The following is a 23,586-nucleotide window of genomic DNA, read 5'->3' as shown; positions in this document are numbered from 1 at the left end:
CTGGGCAACAAATGACACAGCTGTTGGGAAGGAGGTGTTTGTGAGGCTTCACCCATGGTATGTTGTTTGCATTTCCCCAGAGATTTAAATCCAAATATCACCTAAAATCAGAGGCTTTTAACTATCTAACCCAGGCGCTGAAGGCAAAAATATACTGAACTCACAATTCATTCAGCTGAACGAAAGTAGAGGACATAGAGATTCACAACTTTGGCTTTTTGACTGAAGAGATTTTCCTGTCAAACTATGCGTGATAATATTATAAGCAGAGAGCCGTCTCTTACTGTCTAAATTGCAAACAGCTAACCTTTATAAAGCCATACTTGTCATTCCCACCTTATTAATTTGGGTTTGTGAGATTGATTCAGCAGAATAGTTGCCAGAATTAGAAGGCGAAGGCGAAAGCCTCTGCAAAGTGTAAAGCAAATTAATCACATTGATTGAGCTACATGTCATTTTACAACTTCTCCGTTTTCAGAATTATGACTTTTGGCTATTATTTTTCCCTTTTCCTTTGCTCATTAATGGCTTTTAAGACAAAGAATCTGGAAAATTCCATCTCTACCCATACTTTTCAACACCACAAAACCACAATTAATTTTGCTACATGTGAATAATTTTTCCTATGTGGTCTTCATTTGCACTCAAATGTGAAGATGTGAACAGTGTTTAAGCATGTAAATATTAAAAACAAAAATGGAAGTTAGAAACCTACTTTTTTTTTTTTTTTTTTTTTTTTTTTTTTATCAGGGATTCGTTTAAAGCTTGCAACTGTGAATTTTTAACTTTTTGCATGAAGTTTCCCACCCAAGAATTAATATTTTAGAAGAGCTTCAGAATAGGTGGCAGAAGTTTGATTTGTTATCAATTTTGACAATGAGATTATGGCAAAGGGAATATTTTGGAAACAGCAGTAATAGCAATGGAGTCATAGTCTTCTTCCATTACAAAGCTGCACTGGTCTCAATCTTTGGAGTAGAAGAAAAAAATTTGGTAGGAGGTAGCCTTTGTGATAATGCATTGCATTTTGTCATTTTGTGTCCTTTTAAAATTGCTGTTTATGCTTCTGCACTTCAGATAAAGAGTGTGTCTGATGATGCTGTCCACACAAAGCCTGTATTAGCCTGGAACATAGTGTCCAGATGGTGGGTTATCTAGAATCACAGTCTGTGTCAGATTAATTCATATCAAATTCAGATCTAGAAGATTTATTAGATAAATGCCAGTATTTAGATAGTCTGAATAAGGAGAAAGTAGCCTGTCTCCCATGCAGGAGAGTGGTAGACTAGATGGATGAGAGCCTACTGTGGAAGCTAGGAGATAGTACATCCAGATTAATTTTTGTCTTTTATAGGTAGAAATAAGAAATAATGAGGTGATGCTAACCAAGACAAGAGGTGAGCTGGAGGCATGATTGGGCTAATAAAAGCAGGAGGGCAGATACAAGAAGGGGGCACAAACAGCAGAGAAATACAAAAGCCAAGAAGTTGGAGGTGATGGGATGAAAAGTACTAAATCAAGTTCATTTGGGCTGTGAAGTAGTTTATCATTGGATTTTTAGTCTCTGATTGCTGTAATCCTGCCTAGATACCCTCAGGAAAAACAAAAAAAATATTCTGATTTGTTATTTGGAATGTTTGCAGTACTTCCATGGAGGTGATACCTCTTCCTCTCTGTAAGCAACAAGGAGAATAGGAGCCTTGTCTACTTCATAAGGGTGGGAACTGGCTAAACAAATTACAGTTCCTTGTGACCTTCTTAGCAGAAGTGTTCAATGAGGGATTAATTTTCGAAGGCAAAGTTACCTTGAGCAATGAGAGAGATCACTTGAGATTAGTAGATAGTTAAGTAGCTGTGTTCAGAGAAGGAAAGAGGCAAGAGAAGAAAATGGAGGAAGGGCTATGATCAAGAGAGAAAATGTGGAACTGTTTCCAGAAGAAAGAGGCAAACGTACTTATCTGATAATTAGAGAAAGAATACATATCCCTTTCTTGCTGCCATGCTTACCAGGACAATTTTGTTGAACTCTCCCATTCTTTGCTTGTAGTACAGCTATTGTGTTTGTTCCTCATGTTGTAAGGCTTCTCATAGTTAACTCCATCACAAGGCAGAATCAGCACCAACCGTCAGTGGAAAGAGATGCAGTGGCCATAACCCTATTGGTGGCAGATCGAAATGCAAATGGCTTCTGTTTCCCACTGTTAGCTGTGCTTCGGTTGGTGACATAAGAAGATATGGGGGACACCTAAAGTGAGATGAAGAATGATTGTTTCATGATGCAGTGTTTTTAGGATCTATAGCAGAAACTGCTATGTATGCCCGTAGCAAATCAGAGTGTGGTTGCAGTTCCTGATACATTGCTTTATGTGTGAGGGACGAGGGGGATGAGGGGAATCCAGTGCTGTCTGAATCTCATATACAGTTCTAAGTCAGCGAGAACTTAGGGAATATATGGGCTTTTGCATATTGAGTGTATACCTGCTGCTGTAGTTTTGTATTCTGCTTGGGCAGGGGAGGATGAGCTCAGCACCTGCTCCAAGCTTTCTGCTCATGTACAGTATTTTGTCACTAGCCTGCCAGACCAGTTTAGGACTAGAATTTTTTATGTTAAACCATGTGACCTGATTGTGCAGCCAGGCTTGAGATTCAGGAAAATAGCTGCAGTGTGATTCTTTGTATAAGAAAAAGCATATACAAAGCTAAGTTCTTCTGTGCATTAATCTTTCCCTTCATACTTCATGTGCAAAGCTATCATGCTACCATCTATAATACCAGCCAAACTCTTAACACCGTGAAAATGATTTCTGTGTGTCCCTTTTTCCTCTGGAGTATGACTTTGTGTGTGTATGCCTGTGTGCATCTGTGTAAATATTCTTTACTTCTTTTCATGTTAGGCATGTAATGACTAACAATATGCTTGCTATTTGCTCTTTCTGGATCAAAAAGTAGATTTCTGCCTTATTTTCTTTCCTTTTTAAATGTTTTTAACCAGAAACCTTTTAATCAAGAATGTTTCTTTTCTTTTCAGTAATGGATTTCATGACAAATTTCTACCTCTTTCGCTATAGCAAGTGGAAGTAGGATCAGCATAAGGCAACTATACCATAATCACTGAGCTCAATAAGGAGATCTTTACAGGCAACTTTGTTCTTATTTCTTAACGGGATTAAGAAGCTCAGCGCTTTAAATTCTTGCATATAACACTGACATTTCCAGGGTGTGTTTGGACCAGGGAGTTCAAAGAGAAGGAATAAAAAAGAAAGCCAATATGACTTTGTTTTTTACCTTGCTGGAGGAACTGTTTGTGCAAATCGCCTATAAGCTTATTGACCTGAATCTTTGACTCCTTGTTTTCTCTGGATTTGGCTGGAGTGTAGACACTGATAGAGCACTGATAGAGGTGATTGCACAGCCCTCGGCTTTGCTTGGCACCAGACACCCCCCCTCCCTGCGTCTGACATTATCTTTCCCTGGCAATACTTCTGTTCTCCTGGAGCTCGGGTTTTTTGTTTTTTGTTTTTTTTTTTTTTTAGTTTAATTCATTAAATTTTATTTATGTAAGCATGTAAGCTTTCCAAGTAAATGAAGGACACATTAATTCTTTTTGGTAAGCAGAGACAGGAGAGGCCATGTATATGTGACAATGTATTTTCATCTCCTAGGATAACAATCTGCGTAAGAACTCACAGTGCCACTCCTTCCAAAAACACAATAGTGTGTGTTTGTGAACCTAGGCTGGATTCTCAGTTCTCCAGAGAGAGGGTTCCCATACATTTATCTGTGTCCCATTCAGCTGAAACAATTGAATCCTGTGCCTCTTCCATACTTTTTGTCACATACTGAATAAGGACAAAGAAAGGAAGGGGGTTCCCTGATAATAACCTTTGAAGGAAGGTAAGCAGCTAAGTCAGAATTAGTTTGGATCCTGGAAGGATGATAGGAGACCATTTTCTTCTGAACATCAGCATTTACCTTGTGCTTTACGTCTCATGCTTTCTCATTTTATCCTGTTACTGGGGCTCGGAGGACCATCTGATTTCTTGCTAGAAGAGAAAGGAGATACCTGAAGAGGTTTGAGTGAATTCTTTCACTCCTCACTTTAGAGCATGGAAAGGCTTTCAGAATAACAAGTATGTCTATCCTATACTCTTTTCTACTTACCGCTAACCCATACGTAAGCCTCTTGGACCATGTTTGCAGTCTAACTGAAACCCAGTTGCTATTAACATCAACTTCACTCGGATAAAAATTGGACCTAAGTTAGACAAGTAAACTCTTCTTTAGGTCAATAAATTAAATAATTGGTTATTAAGCAGAAAACTATTTCTCAAAAAAGAAAGTAGCAAGCTATGTTTCAAAAAATATATAGATCCAAATAGAAAACATTAACTGTACAGAATTATAAAGAGAGAGAAACACTTAAACAGCTTACTCAACTTTAAGCAGTTTATCAAAGCAACTCCAGCCTTTTCAGTCAGCATATTTTGGTTTTCTTAAGAACAATGAAATAGTGAATTCTATCACAGCTATGAGGAAAGGGATTATTTGGTTACAAACTGGTTCTAGAAAGTCACAAAACTCGAACTTGGATTGACTTAGATTTGAGCTCAAATTTGACAGAATATGAAATGGAAAATAAAAAGGGTAATTTTTCTTAAAATATGAAATGCACAAATGGCAAATTACAGCACATGTTCTTAGTTCATGTGTACTATACATGTTAGTAATATTATTTATAATCAAGGTCTATTTTGCCTTTTATTGTCTAATCTGGTGTTCTTAACACAAAAATTCTGAATACTTTTGAACAGTTCAGAGACATTGTTCTGAAAAATTTTTGTCAACCTGGGTCCATAAAACAGACTTGCTTACAGGCTCTGTATTATAGAAGTCAGCAGAGGGGATATTGGCTAACTCTAAAAGGATCAGAAAAAATAAATGGAGCAAACGCCACATTTATGACATCATTGGATAAATATTGATAAGGCAAATATTATTGCTGGATAGATTCTTGTGGATAAGAGAAAAAGAATCATTTATTTATGACTGCTAAGTCTTTTTCTTGGGTTTGATTCACATTAGTCTAGACTATCTTTAAAACCATGTCTAATACAGCCCGTATGTAGAAACATACCTCCAACGATAGGGAATTGGCTGCTTTTGATATTGAAGCACCTGGAGTGTTGATTATTTCAAATAAAAGCATCAAACTGTTTCCAACAAGGTAAATTAAAATTTCACTTTGTACGAACAGATATGTGTTGCTACTTGTTAGTAGCACTGTGTGGAAATCACATGAAAATGGGATGAGTATATGGTAATGATTTCAACTGCATGTTATAAAAAGAGATTTTCTTGGTTGGATGAAGAATTCTGATAAGTGACATAGTATTTCTGAAGTGGGGAAGGAACAGAAATGTTATTTAACTAAGCTGAAATATCAGCTTGCAGAAGAATCTTCAGACTTAGAGTTTGAAACTTGCAAGGGTATTTCTGAAGTTATCTCTGCATGGTGTTTTAGAATCTCATTGATTGTTGATTTCTATTGAAATAATTTTTGAAAATTGTACAAAGCAGGTGTCTTTGTTTGGGGTGACTAAGTATCTTTTAAAATGTGCTTCTACTGCCTTTCTAATCAAGTGCCTAGAGCTATGTACGTTTGAACCCCAGGCTGATACTTGAATATGCCTAATAGAGTTGTTGTATTTGAAGTTTTAATAGGGAAAGATTGAAAATACACATGACTTTTTTTTTTTTTTTTTCCTTTATATCTATGGAAGCTTTTGGGTAGCCAGTATATCTGAATGATAATCATTTGTAGTACTGATGCCACAAGAGTTGCTCCCTAAAAATTAGGCTAAATATCAAACTCATTAATAGAAGGAAATTCTGGAATACAATTTAGATAACACTTTCACTTTTCTGCAGGTAATACATTTGAATGAATGATCCTTTTATATAAGGACTTTAAAAGCAAACAGTGTGATAATGAGAATGTATCAAACATTCAGAGAAAGAGGAAAGCCAGACTCAGTCTAGATGAGCTTGTTGCACAGCAGTGTCTTATCCCAGGAGAAAAGTGCTGTAGCTGAAATGGTTAGAAATAATTGACACTGTTTTTTAATATGATCACTGTGCTGAAATGTCATTGTGTCAAGATGTCATTTGTTAATCAAAGTGGTGATTTTAATATGAACCAAAATAGTTTCTGTACCATTATTTTTGAAAGTTAACAGCTTGCACACACATGGATATTCACAGACCTTTCCTAAAGTTAGGATAAGAGACAGTGCTTTATTTCTGACATTTGCTGGATAAATAATTTTAAGAGTGCTTAGGGCAAATAAAAACTAGAAAAATACAGTTATTTCAAATGAGATTTATCCCAGGAGAAATTGTGATTGTTAATCAGCATGACAGAAAACAATAATTGCTTGCAAAGGAGCAAAGTATGAGGTGATTAATATAATCTGAAATAACATGCAGTGGATCAACATGTACAAGTGCTGTTTTTTTTCAGGTATAATAGAACATCAGTAATATGAGGGCCAGATTTTGCTCAAACTTACTGCATTTGTAGAGTAGGGTGCCTCAGTTGACTTTGGTGGGCCTCACTAAAATGATTCCTGATACACATCAGATGAAGTGATAAGTTCACTACCACATGAGTCCAGTAGCGATACGATAGCACCAGATCTCTCTGTCTCTTTCCCTCTGTCCTTGCAAGGCTTGTAGAATAAATCCATTTACATGACACTGTAGCCACTGTAGTTGTGTACCTTGTCCTCATACCAGATGCCAAATATGGCAAAGTATGGAAATATCCCTCACTATTTAGTATCTTTATTCTCAGAGTTTTATTTCCATACCAAAAGCTTATTTAAAGACCTTTTTTTTTATTATTTTATTTTATTATTTACATGTATTTTAAACCCAGAATATTTTATATCTGCTGAAAACTTGTATTGCCATTAAAATTAGACTTCTGCTTGTTAAATATATACATAGAGTCCTTTAAAAAGAGGTAATCCACAAAGATAGTTAAGTTCTGTTAGATGTCATTGGTATTAAGAATAGTGTGTGCTACCAAAAAGTAAGTTACATTGAATGAATTAAGTACATTGTATTTGTATTTAAGTTGTATATCGTTTGTTTAAAGTTATGTGTTGCTTCTGAAGAGAGGTTCCTGGCAATGATTCTTATCTTACAGAGTGATTCTTAGGATTCAAGAGCAAGATTATCACTGTGTGTAAGCTGTGTTGCTGGTCGTAGGCATTGTGATAAAACAAATAACAAAGGACAGTTTTTCAATGCTAATTTATAGTTCCTGAAGCTCTGCCATCTAGTTCATGTGTACAGTCTCAGAATCCCTTTTTGGTGGGATTTGAAATTATTGCTGCTGTAGGCTGCAGCAGGAAGAAGGAGAGGGTGCCTTCCCCCATGTCTCCAAGAAAGCCTGCTCCTTCATGACCAGTGGAACTGGCCTGCTAACATACATAAGGTTACGTTCCTTGCTGATTTGAAGTCTACAGTGAGTGACTCCTCAAGTCTCTGCATCGTGTCTTTTCTCTTTTGGCAGTACAGAATGCTACAGGCTTCGTAACAATTTATTTCTGAATTGATTTATTAGAATTGAAAAGTGATGTTTCACTCTGAACAGCTGTATTAGAATGTTAACAATTTAAGTTTACATTTATGCTGCCAGAAAGAATGAACATAAACGGAGTTTCAAACTTTTAATGTTCTCTCACTCTAATAGAAGCTGCCGTGTGCGGTTTTTGACTGGTATAGTCCTTCACCCAAAGCTATTTTGTCTGATGATAAAACCATGAGCGTATGAAGCTTGCACATTTTTCATCTCTTTTATGACCTTATCTTTTGTGAGTGGCTTCTGTGAAGGTATCCTAACTATAGGAAGCACCTGGCAAACATATATGATATCTATGCTGTGATAAGCAGTTGTGAACAAGAAAGTAGATGTCAGTCTGAAATGTTCATTGTTAAAACTACTTTGTTGATTTAGCTGATTGCAAAATACATTATAAAGTGACTAACAGCTACTATAACATTCCTAGTCAAGAAAGTTCAATAGTTTTATTGTACAAGACTTTTTATAAGACCCTAATACTGATAGGAACAACATGGATTAAAACAGCAGGGTTGAGAAGAACTGCTAACCCATGTGCTTCTTTAAAATACCACAACTACTTGTGGTACAAGCTGATTAAGTACAAATTGGGAAGTCTTTCATTTGTTAAAAAGATTAAAGTGAAATTACTTGTTAATATTCAAGTCTCTCTTTTCCTACTTGTCAGTGTTGTCAGAGATGTTAGAGTTCTCCCTCTTGTGTTTCTGGTAATATGTCTCTTTTAGACTCTTCAGATTCCCTGATGAACTGTACCACCTTGAATTACAGTGGTTTAATATGTTCACTTGCATCTAGTGGATAAACACTAGGGTATTAAAAACCACATTTAAAAACTTTGATTTGAAGAGCAACAGAAACAGTTATTGCTGGTAAGAAAGAGTAAGGTCGAAGTGAAAATTCTGTTCATATTACAGTGTTGAAGTTGTTTGAATAAGACTTTTTTCTCTCTTAGTTAAGCAGTATATTGTGTTTTCGGCACTTCAGTGTAAGGCAGAGATTTGTTTCACCTCACTTTAGCTGTCTAAGGACAGGTTTCTAGTCTAAGCTGTGTTTTTAGAGGATGATTCATTTCAACTATCTCAAACAGCAAGAGCGGTGGTGTCCTATCTCAAGCATCCTTGAATAGGATGAATCACTGTAGAGGTTTCTCTCTTCCCTGTCTATAGGAGTGCCTACATAAGTAGTCTGGACTAGCTTAACTTTCAGACAACTACGATTAGAGGAGATAAATTCTGCCCAAAGTGTAGCTTTAATACCAAATATAGAGAAATAGCTGAAAGTCCAGTACCCTTAATTAACTCATGACCAAACATACTATATAATATTATAGATTTTTGCTCATATGAGTCTTTTTTTCATGCAATAATGTTCTTTTAGTGATCAGAATTCACTTACTGGTCTTAGTTTCCAGAAGGAAAAACTTAAACAGAAGCAGGTTTTGCTTCGTTTTAGTGCAGTTACTGTTGCCAGTACTTCTATACCACTCTTTGGTGTTGATGGTAAAAAGTTATTTGTCCTTTAACTTAAATACAAAATGTAATTGAACAACTAAGTGAAGAAATAAGCATGAGAAAAAACCAAAACAATGTGATTAGAAAGGAATTAACAGGTTAGTAGCAAAATGGTATGTATAAAGCAAAAAGCACTTGATTTGGCTTGGAAGAAAGAAAAAAAAAGAATGTCCTGGATCCAATTAAATATCTACACCTGTAAATCGAATAAAAATGTAATCAGTTTTAAAACAATTATTAAAAAATAGTCCTATTGAAACTGGAAAATAGTGAGTAAACAAAAAGAGTAAACAATTGAAAGAAAACAAAATCTGCAAGGAAATAACTCCTTTGTGCTAAAGAAATGTTAGCTGCTAAGGTAGCATTAAGTAAGGGGAAAGAAAAGAAAAAAGCCTGAGATGTGTTTTGTTGTCAGCTCTTGCGCTAAGCCTCCTTTCGGCTTCTTAATGTTGCAGTGTCTCCAGCACCAAATGGATTGGCTTGGTGGTCCATTTGCATCTGACCTTGACACTCAGCTGAGCCTGGGATAAACTTGCTTCACTGATGGATTCTGAAGTCCACAATACTGTACTGGTTGCTGGTTTCACAAGCAGATTGCTTCAGTATGGAGGGAGAGTAGTATGAGGGAATTGGAGAAATCAGTGTTGTGATATATCAGGTGTGTAATGCATGGACTTGGTAGTTGGTGAATAATAAGTATCAATGAAAGTAATTATCAATGAAAATAATGAAAAATACTTACAGGTGCAAACCAAAGTTTTCCTTAGTGTAAATTCTACACATTTCATTCTACTCTGTTTCCTATGACATGAATTAATTCATGAAAACTTGATTATGAAAACCACGTCACACTGTACTTCATGAAACACTGAAAAAGCAACTTAATGAAAATTAAGCCATCTGCTAACATACATTTTCAGATCTTTCCTCGTCTCCCAAATACTTAATTAATGTGTGCTGTAGGTTGTATACCTTAGCTGTAATTCTGTCCTTCTTTTGCCCTTCAGCCCAATATGTTCACATAAGTTTCTGCTCCCCTTTCAATTCTAATAGTTTTGTTTGTCTGAAATTCTGGTTAGTTGCATTGATGGAAAAAATGGTTAATTTGCATGCTAACACCAGGTTTGCATATATTATAACCTGGAAAAATGTTATATTTTGGAGCTAAAATTTTCCATGCTTGAGCTCTATCTAAAATAATTATTATTTCTAAATATTGTTGTTGTTGTCCTGATTTAATCCATAGAGATCTATTGTTTACAGTGGAAGAAAAACAGTTTATTTAGTGTAAAAATTCCATGCAAAGAACATTTTAAGGGCTTCCTATGGTGATTATGCAGCTTGAGTTAGAAACTTAATCAGAATTGCCCTTGCCATGAGGTGCTTTCCAACATTTTAGAGAAAACTGGAGTTGATCTTGCCAGATTTGAATCTTGGAAAAATTACCTTCTGTATATCTCCAATAAAGAGCAATTTGTAGCAGCTGTAAGTAGCTATGAAGGTAGAAATATGAAGGTGAAAATATGTGGTAGGTTCTTGAGTCCACCCAGAAAAAGCAGAGCTCTGATTGGTTACTACAAAGTAATTATACAAATGCTAACTCAAAATAGGGTAGTTTGGGTAGCAACAAAAAATTGCTAAAACTACTTATAAGAAACTTGATAGCTTTTTCAGCATGTGAGTATTTAGGGCTGTCTTCTGAAATGCAACTCCAGATTGAACTGAAGCATGTGAACTTCAAATGACTGAGTAAAATTATACAGTGTGTTTAACAGAGAAATTATTCTAGATATTCATGTTGTCTTTTAGCTTTAAGTGCCTATGAATACACCGGAACATATTTTTAGTGCTACAAATACACCAAACTATATTTTTGTTATTCAAGTCTGGAATGAGTATAGTATTGTGTTTGTGTGAGAAGTAGTTTACCAGGCTGTTAGGATTGGAAAAACTGGTTTTTGTATGAATGCAAGGAAGAAAGTGTTATTACAAGATATTACATGTGCACATGAAGTTAATACTTTATAGTGTTTGTATATAATCATGTACTTGAAAACTCTGAGTCACAATCTTATCTGGTATAAATATAGCTCCAGTGATAATGTATGGGGATCTGGCATGGTTTCTTGTAATCACATTTCTTTACCTATGTTGCTAATAAAAGCTTTTGTTATCATGAGTGGGGAAAAAATTACAAGTTACTGCTTAATTGCTGTGCTTTTTACTCCTTGCTCTTCTATTGTCAACTCTACAGTCTGATTTTCAGATTCTAAAATACGCAGCCTTTGGTTTTTAGTGCTTTTCTGTGGGACACAGTTTTAAAAAGTTTGCTAAAAAAATGTAAACCGTAATTCAGTCCTATTTGAGTACTGTGTTAATTGTATGGATTTTATAATTTTTTTCCACATTCTTCATACTGTCTTCCTATGCAAGAGTTTCTTGAATTGATTAGTAGTAAAAAAATATCTATAAATATAGTAAAATACTGACCTGGATAAGCCCTTGGAGATGTCATTTAACGCATTACTGTGACCAGACTATTTTGTGTTAATACCTGAACCACTTACCTTCAATGTAATTTTTTGTAGTGGTTATTTCAAAGTATTTTTGCATGGAGCTTGCCTAGGATCTTTGTTTAACTGAAATAACTGCTCTCTCAACAAGGAGTTCTTCAAATAAAAATTAAATGGTCATCTCCAAATATTTAACTTTATCATAGTTTTCCATGTGTCCTATGTACAACCTTGTCATGGATAATACTGAAGGCAGACAGACATTCTCAGGTACTTCTGGATGGTGAAAATTCTAAAATACATCAGAAATGTTGCATTTCTTAGATAAAGCTTGATAAGAAAATTATCATAGGGGCTTGCTGGTGCATTATGACCTTTAAGGTCAAATACCTTAAATGCTGAAATACCACAGGGTAGCTTTCCACTAGTTGCCTGAAAAGTCAGAATGTTTAATGGACCATATTTTTGTGCTGAGTGTCATTAAGTGTCAATTCAAGAAAACACTTAACTGTAAGCAAATGTTCCTGGGCAGTAACAAGTTGTGTACAATGACTTTTTGTGTGTTGGTTTACAGAATTAAGTGCAAGTTGTGGTTCTGGTTTTTAGGCATATGGAGTAAACACTGATTTTCAGGATTTGTCTCTCCACAGAACAGGAAGGATTGGATACTCAAGGCTTGCTTGAATCACTGGGAACTCACAGATGTTTATGTGTCTAATTTTTTTTTTTCTGTTTGCTCTCTGTTTATAGACATGCGTATGTTTTCACTTACTCATGTGAGCTGTCATTTAGATATTGTAGGACCTCTGCCTAAAAGTCATTGTTGAAAGAGGTCAATACTGTATTTCTTTGGTTTTTCAGGCAATGAAGAAAGCATCCAGGAGGCAGCAGAATCTGATGGTGATGCAAGGTCAGAGAAACCAGGGCAGCTTGCTGTGGAGACTGAAGATTGGGATGGGCCAGGTAGGAAAGAACAACTGAAAGCCAAGATAAATTTCTTAAGCTAGAATTCAGTATTTTTTAATGTTATTATTTCAGTAGATATGTTATGCTTTGCATTGATTTTTAATGAACTATTTCTCTTATGTTCCTTTGGAGACCAGGATATTGATGGATAAGTCCTAAGATAAAGTTCTTGAGTAAAATATGGTTTTGGCTGTACCATTTTGCAAGTCGTTCAACATAAAATGCCTTATGTACCTGCTTGATAGAAAGGAAAATGTTGTTGCTTTTTAGAATTTTATGTTTAAAATTTATCAGTAAGTTCTCAGTTCCATGGCTGTATTGAGGTAGAAGTTTTTCTGCTCTGTTTTCTGAGGTCACAAGACCAACCAAACACATGTGTCTCTTCTCAAGCTTTGTGCTGACATTTAGCAACATGTTTAGTTTAGCAAATAGGTATGGTGTCTACTGACATTTTCAAGAACTTTACCTGTTTTAGCCTGATAGAAATCATTTAGCACACCTGGTCATTGATTTCAGTTGAAAGAGAAACTCATATTGCAGTCAGTCCACGTTAAAACTAATTCACGGTAACATTTTCTATTATACACAGTGAAGATGGTGCAAGCATAACATTGCTAGGATACAAGATGTGATGGTAACACGGGAATACTTTCCAAGTATCTGTTCAATATTAATACATGAAACCTCTGTTGTACCATAAAAGTACCTAAGACAAAGGGGTAAATTGTATTTCTCAATTAGGCAATTCTGCAGTTGAATTCAGTGCAATGTTTTCATGGGTATGGACTCTGGAATGGGCCTTAAAAATCCATTATGCTGACTATATTTTAATAGTGCTGTCGGAAAATGTACATCTGAAGCGAAACGTACTCACAGAATAGCTGTATCTCTTATGGAAATTTTCCCTAAAAAGGATGAGCACATCAGAAAAGAGTTCCAGAAGTGTCCTATCAATAATTTATAATGCAATAATAATATTTCCATTAGAAAAATTCCTGTATTTCAATCACATTTTCATCCTTGCTTGATTTTTCAAATTACTGTATGCTCTTCATGAAGAGAAGAACAAAACTAATGGTAATTTTCTGAAACCAGTAGCTGGAAAATATAATGCAAACAAAAATGAAGACATAGTATACCTAATTATTATGATGTAATTTAAAATGTTTTTAATGGTAATGCACAAATAAGTTGATATTCTATATAAAGCACTATGGTGTTATATGAAAGCAAGATTTAGTATCATATTTCACTACAGTATATTTAAAATAATATAAAAGACATCTTTGGATATAGAATGGCCTTTTCCAGCTTCATAGTAGACTTAAAGGCTGTCAGTGATTAACATATGACTTGGTTTTAATTTCATTATAAATAAACTTTGTCTGAAATCAGTACTTTTTTTGTTGTTTTTTTGGTTTTAGTGTATTTCAACATAGTTGAATAAGCATTTTGTTGGTGGCTGCTGCTTTTTATATGAGCTACCTTATACAGAAGTTTCGGAGATATCTTTTGTGACAGTATGGTGTGAAAGGAGTATTTTTTATTTTGTGGGGAAAAAATTTCAGTTAAACAGTAAGATGTGTGTATTTCTTGTAATATTTATTATAGCCGTGACATGGGATAAGACAGAAATCAAAGCTGAATTTGGGAAAATTCCTTTTGACTTCAGAAAACTGATGACCATCAACATGAAATAAGCAGCTCTATTTTATTTAAATACTGGTCCTTTACAAGGATATAATATGTATGAAGAAAGACATGGATACATACTACATATCATACTCCCCATCATCCATGCTTTCTGAAATGAATTTGATTTATTGATACAGAAAATGAAACAATGAACAGAAGATCATTTTTGACCATGAAGTAGAAAGATAACTTCTTTCAGATCTGAAAAAAAAAAAACAAAGCATGAAATGTTTTTCTTATTTAGGAACATACTTTTGCACAGCACAAACAGAACCATTAAAACCTTTTCTTCAACTTTTTTTTTTTTTTTACAACTCATAGTAGAGGTGCTACCTCAAAGAGCAGATGACCATACATTCTTTGTTATCTGGTCTGTCTCTGGTCTCTTTACTGAGATGGAGCGCTCTCAGAATACAACGGCTGTGTTCTGCTTGATACAAGTTGCTGTCAACTGATAATGTGAACTGTGACAACTCAAGGATTCATATAAATAGTAGAGCTGTTTTGTTATTTTAATTTTTTTTTCTTTTTTTAGCACTAAGGGAACATATTGTTATTTTCAGAGCCAGTAGTTGCCAGGGACTGAAGTTCTGCGAGTTACTCATTAGCAACAACTTACTCACGGATAAGTCAAAATTAAGCTTCTGGCATTAATTAGAGTTTTATTTTGTTTGAAAATTTGCATTGTTAAATGGTTCACATGCATTCTCTAGCCTATGTAATTAGAATATTTTAATGAAGAAGTATCTAAAGTTAAATGTGCTCTAGCTTCACAGAGTTTCTGCTGAAGCAATCTTTCAGTCTTTTGACCTTCACTGACCATCGAGGAATTGCAGACATAATGCCAACTCTGTGTAGTCACCTTGAGTGTTACCTGAATGTTTTGTAAATTGTGCTCAGGTTTCATTTTTTTTGTCCTCATATTTAAAAATTCTTTATAACGAGAAAACTACTCTGAAATAATGGAAACTGAGGTAATAGACTGTATATGGACACACAGTAAAGGACCCGATCCTTTTTTCCTTTATAACAAATGGCAGAAGTCCAAAGAATAGAAAGTATGTAAAGTAAGAGTAGACTTAAATTTTATATGAAAAGACTTATTTTTTACAAATGGAAGCAGAGGCCATTTTACAACGTTAAATACACTGTTTGCTATCAGATGGATGCCTTGATACATGTAGATGTATATAGTTCTATAGCCTTTGGAATATTACTAGGATATCAGTGCATGTGAGGCCAGTGATCAGTGTTTTCACATGTAATGAACAAAAGGCAGATCTCCTACGTGTCTCCTACAGACCATCCATCACATGAGAGAATAGGATCATTCTGGTTTTTACTGGATATCTGTTCTATATAAGAACAAAAACTGCCTAAACTTGGGGAACTGTGAATGAAATATCTTAGAGGTTGCATGCTTCCATACCAGAACTTTCTTAAAATCTATGAAAATTTTAGATAGTAGGCCCCTCAACTAAAATACTGCTGAACCCGATATAAGGAAATCATATTTTATGACATCTTGAGAGATAAAGAAAAATTGTTTACAGAATTAGAAATTACTGCTTGTTTACCATGCCTGTATTGGTATATCCATGTTCAGTCCACTGTGTTTGCCATTTTAAGAGACAACAAATACGAACTGTACCAAAAGGGAGAAAGATTTGAATGAAATTGTATGAAGTATAACTTGGAAGCATTTAAGAACAATTTTTTACATTTTTCCAAAAGCTATAATAAAAATGAAGGCAATGTTGACTTTACATAGAAGAGAATTTTAAAAACTAGAAAAATATAAGTTTAAAATTAGTGGGGAAAAAAGTGAACGTAACCAGATATTAGGAACTGTAGCATCTGGCTAAAAGAAAAAAAGATAAAAGTAACAAAAAATCTATCAGTAGCTTCATTAATAACAGTAAGATGACATTTTAAAATCTGGTAAGAAAAAAATAATTAGAAAATTGGTATTGATCTATTACAAGTCAGGACTCTTAATAGTTACAGGGGACAGGGAAAAGGTTAGAGTAGTTTCAATAGTTTTACTCTGCTTAAAACATATTTGTGCTGGAAAACCTATTTTTCTGTAAGTGATGACTGTACTTCTGTTCCATCAACAACTGATCAATGCGTTAAACCTGCTAAATTCTAGCTAATTTAAGCGGTCTGACAGTTTAACATTTTTAGGAGCTAGGTCCTTTTTTAGGATCTGTCCTAATCATAATTCCTCAGTTTTCAAAAAGTTTTGATATGATTTGGAAATTCTTGAATACTAGAGGGAATAAATGTATTCACAAACAGTAAGTAAGGTTGGTCTGGGTAATGACAGACTTGTCCACATGACAGCGATCCCATTGGGAATAATGGCATAAGTGATGTAAGATCCTTTATTAAAGGGGAATTAGTAAGAATGCCAATCTGTATAGGTTTAGGGAAAAAAATGTATCTTGTAAAACCAATTTAATACCTAATGGTGAGCTAAAGTATATTAGTTCTTTGCAATATGTTCACAATCAAAAGAAAATACTGAATAATGTATAGGTACTGCTATTGCCAGATCTGAATAACTTGATGTGTTAGCTGCAGCAAAATTTTAGTTTCAGTATAATTAAATATGAAGTCATGTGCTTACAAGAAGGTAATAGAAGTTTTACTACAGAAAGCAGCGTGCCCAAAAAGGTCTTGGGATTTAGTGAGCCAGGGTTGAGCTCAGAAGATATGAGTTGTGGCTAAAGCATATGTTTGGGATTTTAAATTATCTTGCTTGTCTGGTTAGCAGTCTTGTTTGATGCTGAAACAGGGTTCTGTCTCCTGCATTCACACTTCACAAACAATGTTAAAATTTGAAACAGTCTTAGAGAAGAACCAGTAGAATGTTGAAAGGACTGGTATTATGAAAAATATACCAGAATATATATATATATATATATATATATATATATATATATATAACTATGATACTATTAATGCTTAATAAAAGAGACAAACAGGCTTTCATGTAAATTCTGGTGTATTGCTTTAGCGAGATAAGAATCAGAAAGGTTGTAGCGAACATCTGGCATGTCAGGTTCACATTTTTACCTGCTATAAAAGGTAGTCTGAAAAGATTTTCTGCATAGAGTTCCTGTAACCATTCATAAGGATCACTGTAAATATGTATTGATTGTTGGGTTTATTTAGTAGTACTATAAACAGTTTGGGTTATAAAGCAAAACTATGTAATATAGATTGGAATGGTTGGTAGACCACTGCAAGATAGAAACAGACATTAACGATAGTCTTATTTTTCCCTTTTTACTTTTTTTTTTCTTTTCTTTTTTTCTTTCTTTCTTTCTTTCTTTCTTTTTAAATCAGTCTAAGAAGGACTTGGAGATTACTGTCCTGATTTTGTTTCTTTTTTGATTGGGGAAATGTGGTAGATATAAGATCTTGGAAATGCTATTTGATGTAAATTAACAAAAATCCATGAAACATAGTTAACCATAGATATAGTCTGACAGTAAGAAGAATATTGTGAAGAAGCAGAGGAAATCATAGAACGACTGTGTGTTACTCTGACAGTGAATCGGTATTATCTCTGCTATCAGATAATGCAGTTATCATTAATTTTCACATTTGCATTTCAATCTTTGGAAGGAAATGACTCTTGCCGGATGAAGATAAGAGCTCTGTACCACTATAATGAACCATCATTTTATCCTGATGCTTTGTATCCATATGAAAATGAGGCTGGGTGGTGGTGTGGTATGTGAGGAGGGGGTGGGGGGGTCATAGGAACATTATAACAAAGTGTCAAAAATCACTACAGACTTTTGGAGCCCTTTATGAAACAAGAAGCAGTCTAAATAAATCTTCTGTAGTGAAGTGGATATTGGATTAAAAGCAGAGAGCTGGGCTACCATAAACGGGGGTTGGGAGGGGACCTTGGAGGAGCAGGGGAGCATTTCTGTGGATCAAGATCCAGTTTCCATCACTAGTTTGGAACTAGGAGAAGGCCATGTGGGCACAGAATAGCAAAAGGGCGTAATAGTCATCAAGTTAACCCTTGCACTGCAGATGTTATTTTGACACTGGAATACTATTAAGGTAGGTGAAGTAAATGCTAGTGGAGCACTGTCTTTGTGGTTTGGGTTCTGATACTAGAGTTGTTCTGAAAGGTTACCACACCTGTGTATTAAACACAGGACTTCAAATAAGTTTCAGTCTTGTATATAGAGCTGATCCAAGTCTTCATGGACTGTAATGTTCCCAGTCCTTTTCCATGCATAGCCTAGGTTTGTGCTGATTACCTGAAACTCAATCTGTAGAACTCTGCAAAGCATTATTCCATTTTAAGTCTGATTTCTCTAAAACCATTGTTCCCCAAGTACTCTTGAATTATATTCAACTTGTTTGACCTTTATGGTGTAGTTAGTGCCTATAACTTACAGACTTCATCCATACATCACTGGGACTCTACCAAATGTCTGTTAAACCCACGAACTATCGAGGTTTCCCCCACTGCCCCATTTTTTTTGTAACAGGAGATTCTTACATCATCAAATGATTGTTAGGAACAGATTTTTAGATATATTATATTTATAAAGTCATTCTTAGGTTATAACCTGGGACCATTTATAGGAGCACCAGGATATCCATGTTGCCATGACCAGCTAGAACTGATGGATTATTCTGCTGACTGTAGCAGCCACTTCCTCCTGCAGACCTTTCCCAGGGCCTCACTTCTCTGCTTTCATGTGATGAGCACATTTCTGTCTCATAATGAGAAGATGCAGGGCTAAGAACTATAAGGTAAAATAGGCTACACCTGTGTTAGTAAATTCAGTAGTGACAGCAGCTGAGTCGTGTATACTTGTGAAGTGTTAAAATGGTCCCTGGCATGATTTTGGTTGAGGATAGCTGACAGTCTTCCCAACTAGATCACAAGGTTCATGAGTTAAAGCACTGCAGGGAGCATTGGCCAGAGGTAGTTTGTGTGCAGTCACCTCTTCAAAGGCCAAGGAAGTCTCCCAGCATGTAAGTATGTCTGTATTTGGCCTCAGTGCCCCGAACCATTGTTTGGTGCATATAGTTACCCTTCTTTTACATTTAACAGACAATCTTAGAGCAGACATTGGCTGTTCTTCAAGGCAATAGATCTTGTTGGCAGACTGCTCCCTGTATGGGCCTGAAAGATGAGAAGGTGAGAGTGGCTGTGTGAACTCACATGGAAGTAGCAACCAAACCTTGCTGTCACCTTTCCCACATGCCATTTTGGTTTTTGTGGGAAACAGGCTGTTGCATGACCTACTGACTTGACCATGTGTTATAGGTAAAATCAAGTAATAGGGAGAATTTTCATTTATGGTCACACCTGACAAAATCAAATGATGCCCACTAGCCAGAAATAGTGGTCACCAACACTTAAAGAGAAAATTGATGTGTATTACAGTTCCCCTAAAATCATGTGACTAGGCAGTACTAAATTTTGAAAACTAAGATATTTCCTGTCTTGACGTCACTTGTTATGGTGACTTCTGTTGCATATCTTTCATGATTCAAAGTACAAATATATTGGGATTCTGTAAACTTGGAGATAAGCATTACTTCATTTGACTTGCAACTTAAAATATCAAAAAGCAGAGAGTTCATCACTGAACACTGGAGCCCTTGTCAAGCATTCCAACTGTTTTGTCAGTTGGGATGCCATTTCCTTATCATTGTTTCGCACAGTTAACATATATATGTAAATTTAAATTTAATTTCAAAATTAGTAGCTTTAGAAATGAACTTACTGTAGAAATAATGTTTTCCCATGTGTACATTTCACATTTGGAAAACTTTAATTTTATTTAAACAATTAGCCTTTTAGAATATTTTCAAATGCAAAACTTCTTATTTATCCTAGTCAAAATGCTTCAGAGAAGTGAAACTATCTAAAACCTTTAAGTCTATTGGTTTTTAGTTTGATGGTATTAATTTACTATTTGTGGACTTTTGTTTACTCATTTGTGAAATATTTGACATTATAAGGCTTTTCATTTTTGGTGTGTTAGGTGTAAATTGCTTGTTGGAAACCATCTTAATTTGCACGTGGGCAAGTTTCTAGACTAGGTAGACTTGAAATTGATACCATATCTTCCTAAATTCTTTTGTACTTGTGTATGTCCAGCATGAGACAAGAACATTGGCCTGACTCGTAAAAGGCATTGAACTCTCAATGAAAGGTGATACATGTTAGAAATGTGTTCTATTTTGATTGGCATTTACGTTTCAAGCACAAAAGAGTTCTTGTGCTTTGAAAAAAGTTGATAGCTGGGAAAGGCATGTGCAAGGGACGAATGATCAGATTCACTAGGTACTTCTCTTTGGACATGATGTGCTATATAGTGGATATTATGTAAAGTACAAATCCCTGTAGGTCACACAGTGAAGGACTCCTAGTCTGTGAAATTCTGCAGGGAATCAATGAACATCTGCATTACAATACATTGTTTCTTGTAGTTTCATGCACCAGGGGACCTGCAGAGGCTGGCAGAAAGCTTTGCACTTTCCAGCTGTCTTCACCGTAGTTTGGTCATAAAAGCAATATAACACCCTGGTAATTGCAAAGGACTAGGAAACAATGTCTGGTTTTGGAAACAGATGGGGTGAGAATCAAAAGGGACATGTAATTGGTCCACAACTATTTTGTTCTTTGTTGTGTTTTTCTCATTAATTCAGCCAAGAAAGCAGAATACTGCATAGCAGCACTGGCTTGAACAATTGAAGGACGGATGTGTTAATACATAGAACTATATACACAATACAGTGTTATTTAACGCGCAAAGCTGTAGTCCAGCAGTTGGATGCAAATACCTAGTGAGAGATGCTAGCAACTTTATTTCTCAAATTGGCAGGTTTCAGTTGATTTCAGTGATGTATCCTGTGTTCAGCACATCATTAAAGAAAATATTTTGATTTTCAAAATACATTTTCCTTCTACCTCTTTGAAAACCTCCTACCCCTTTGAAAACTGCTTTATTTACTCTCTCTTAAGACATCATAGCATAAAAGTTGTAACAGTGTAACTAAAATAACAAAAACGTTATCACCAGAAACCGTTGTACCTCTATGGGAAAGACCTAGCTTTTGATGAGAGTAAAATATTTAATGTGATGTGTGAAAGACAACCTGGATACTAGTATTTACCCACAACATTACACAGTTCAGAATGGTTCAGAGACAGAAAAGGAAACTGAACATCATGGTCATGGGACTCCGAGAGAGTCCTAAGGACAAAATTCCTCTCAATTCTGACCATGACTTTCTCAGTATCTGTGTTTAGCTCAGTGACACCAGTTTAGCACACATTTGGGTTAACATTTTTGATTATGCTGTTTCATTTTTTTAAGGTGCCTTACCATCACATGCTCAAAAGAAGGATATGGATTGAATAGTAGACCTTATTTTCTCTCATTGATGTAGGCTTCAGACAAGGGTATGTGTAAATGATCTTTGTAAAGTGCAATAGTGGTCATCATACAGAAAAGCTACAAAAAACTTTTATGCAATCACTTATCACTTATTCACCAACATGGCAAAAGTAAGCATGGTTGTCTTAACAGCATCAGATCTCATTTTTGTTTAGTTACAAAATGTTTAGTTATTATGTTAATGACATCAGTGAGAAACCCCAGAACCAGATAGTCTGAAGTATGGCCCAGAGGTAAAACTAGTAATATACCTGTGCTGATATTTGGGTAGGCAGAAGTAATAAGGATGAAAGCCTGTGTTTGGAAAGCTGTAACTGCACAGTGGCCACTGTTCCTAGTTTTTCCTGCATTCAGCTAACTAGCTTAGAACTTCTAAAGCAGCTGCGTAGAGGACAGCTGATCTCCTGGTTTTCTGGGGTTTTTTTCTTCCCCCCAGAGATTTCAAAGCTTACCAAATATGCTTTTTAATAATCAAGGCTGATTCAAAAAAATATTTTTAATCTATATCCTACTAAATCATGTTCATGGGGTAGATGCTTGTGTATGCCTGTTTTGCCAGTGTTGGCAACCAGTCCAGTGTATCTGTTGCATCTCTTATGATACGTAACAGAAAAAATGAATCAGATTGTCCCATCTTACTTGTTCCCTCTTCTCTCCTTTGTCTCCCTCAAGACCGTTAAGCAATGCGTTCAAGCTGGAAAACTTGAACAACCATATTTGACTTCACAGCATATTCTTGGTGATTACAGATAGAAAAACTTTCCAGTATTTTACATAATTTTAAGTGAGTATTGCAGGATTATGCATTGACATATTGTGTGTTACAAAATAAAAATATAAATTGGCTAGTATGTTTCAAACATGGAGGATAAAGCTGTAAAAATAATTTTATTTTGAGTATTTTCTCATTCAGTCTGTGCTTCTTTGATTTTATGGCAGTGTAGTTGCGTGGATTTTAAAGATGCTTCATCAGCATAAAACCACAATGATGGATTATTGTGGATAATTTAGAAAGACAGTACAATGTATACTATGGACGTACTGTTCCAGAGTGTTGCATATATTCTTTTTGAGCTGGGTGGTTCTTAAAGGAGACTGAATTTCAAATTACATCATTGTGTGAAAAAAAACCTTAGGTTATCTGAAGCTTGATACTTATGGTGTGGTGCCAAAACTACTAATCAGTTCGTAAATCTTTGGCTTGCATATATAAATACATACTAGTTCTTATTTAAAAAAATGAGACTATCTGGAGAGCAGTCATGATAAGCACTCACTGAGAGTTTTCTTAGGTGTAATACAGTCCTGTTTTCAATGTTTGTGTAATGCAACATTGTAAATTCTTCATATTCTTTCTTATGATCTAATAAAGTATGTATAATTTTAAACTTTATTTACTTAATACTTTTACTATTGTGATTTGTACTTTATGATTTTTATTGGCATTCTCAGAAAAAAACTTTTCTCCCCAATTACAGAACTGCTTAGCATTTGATACTGACTCTTTTTCAAGGTGTGTATTGGATCTCCACTTCTTGTGGAAATTTTCTTTTAAGAGGTGCTCTCTAGGTATGTGACTATTTCCAAGCAGCAATAAAGGAAAAAAAAAAAAAAACTACAATGAAACAACACATATTCTGATGTCTTGTAGCCCAATAGGAGCTAACATTTAGTTTAATTACCATATCCATAATATTTTAGCCATCAAACTTTGAGCCTCTTCAAAGGAAATTATTTTTCTCTCATCTTGTCCTGCTAATCATTGTTTAATAGTTAAAACTTATTTAATTTTCTTTTCT

General features: G+C 35.1%; 1 protein-coding gene across 4 annotated transcripts in view; it reads left to right on the top strand.

Annotated features, from left to right (window-relative positions):
* The window catches only part of ZFPM2 (zinc finger protein, FOG family member 2), a 315,049-nt gene that overhangs the window by 67,044 nt on the left and 224,419 nt on the right, over positions 1 to 23,586 (top strand). For all 4 annotated transcript variants that reach the window (XM_074898551.1, XM_074898548.1, XM_074898549.1 and 1 more), the window contains one exon: positions 12,534 to 12,635. In XM_074898551.1, the coding sequence (XP_074754652.1) occupies positions 12,534 to 12,635 (102 nt within the window). The remainder of the gene's footprint in view (positions 1 to 12,533; positions 12,636 to 23,586) is intronic.

This window comes from Athene noctua, chromosome 2 (genome assembly GCF_965140245.1).
Source record: "Athene noctua chromosome 2, bAthNoc1.hap1.1, whole genome shotgun sequence".
In the NCBI taxonomy this organism is placed as follows: domain Eukaryota; kingdom Metazoa; phylum Chordata; class Aves; order Strigiformes; family Strigidae; genus Athene; species Athene noctua.
The sequence above is the reverse complement of the archived record's forward strand: the minus strand, read 5'-3'. Positions and strand labels throughout refer to the sequence as shown.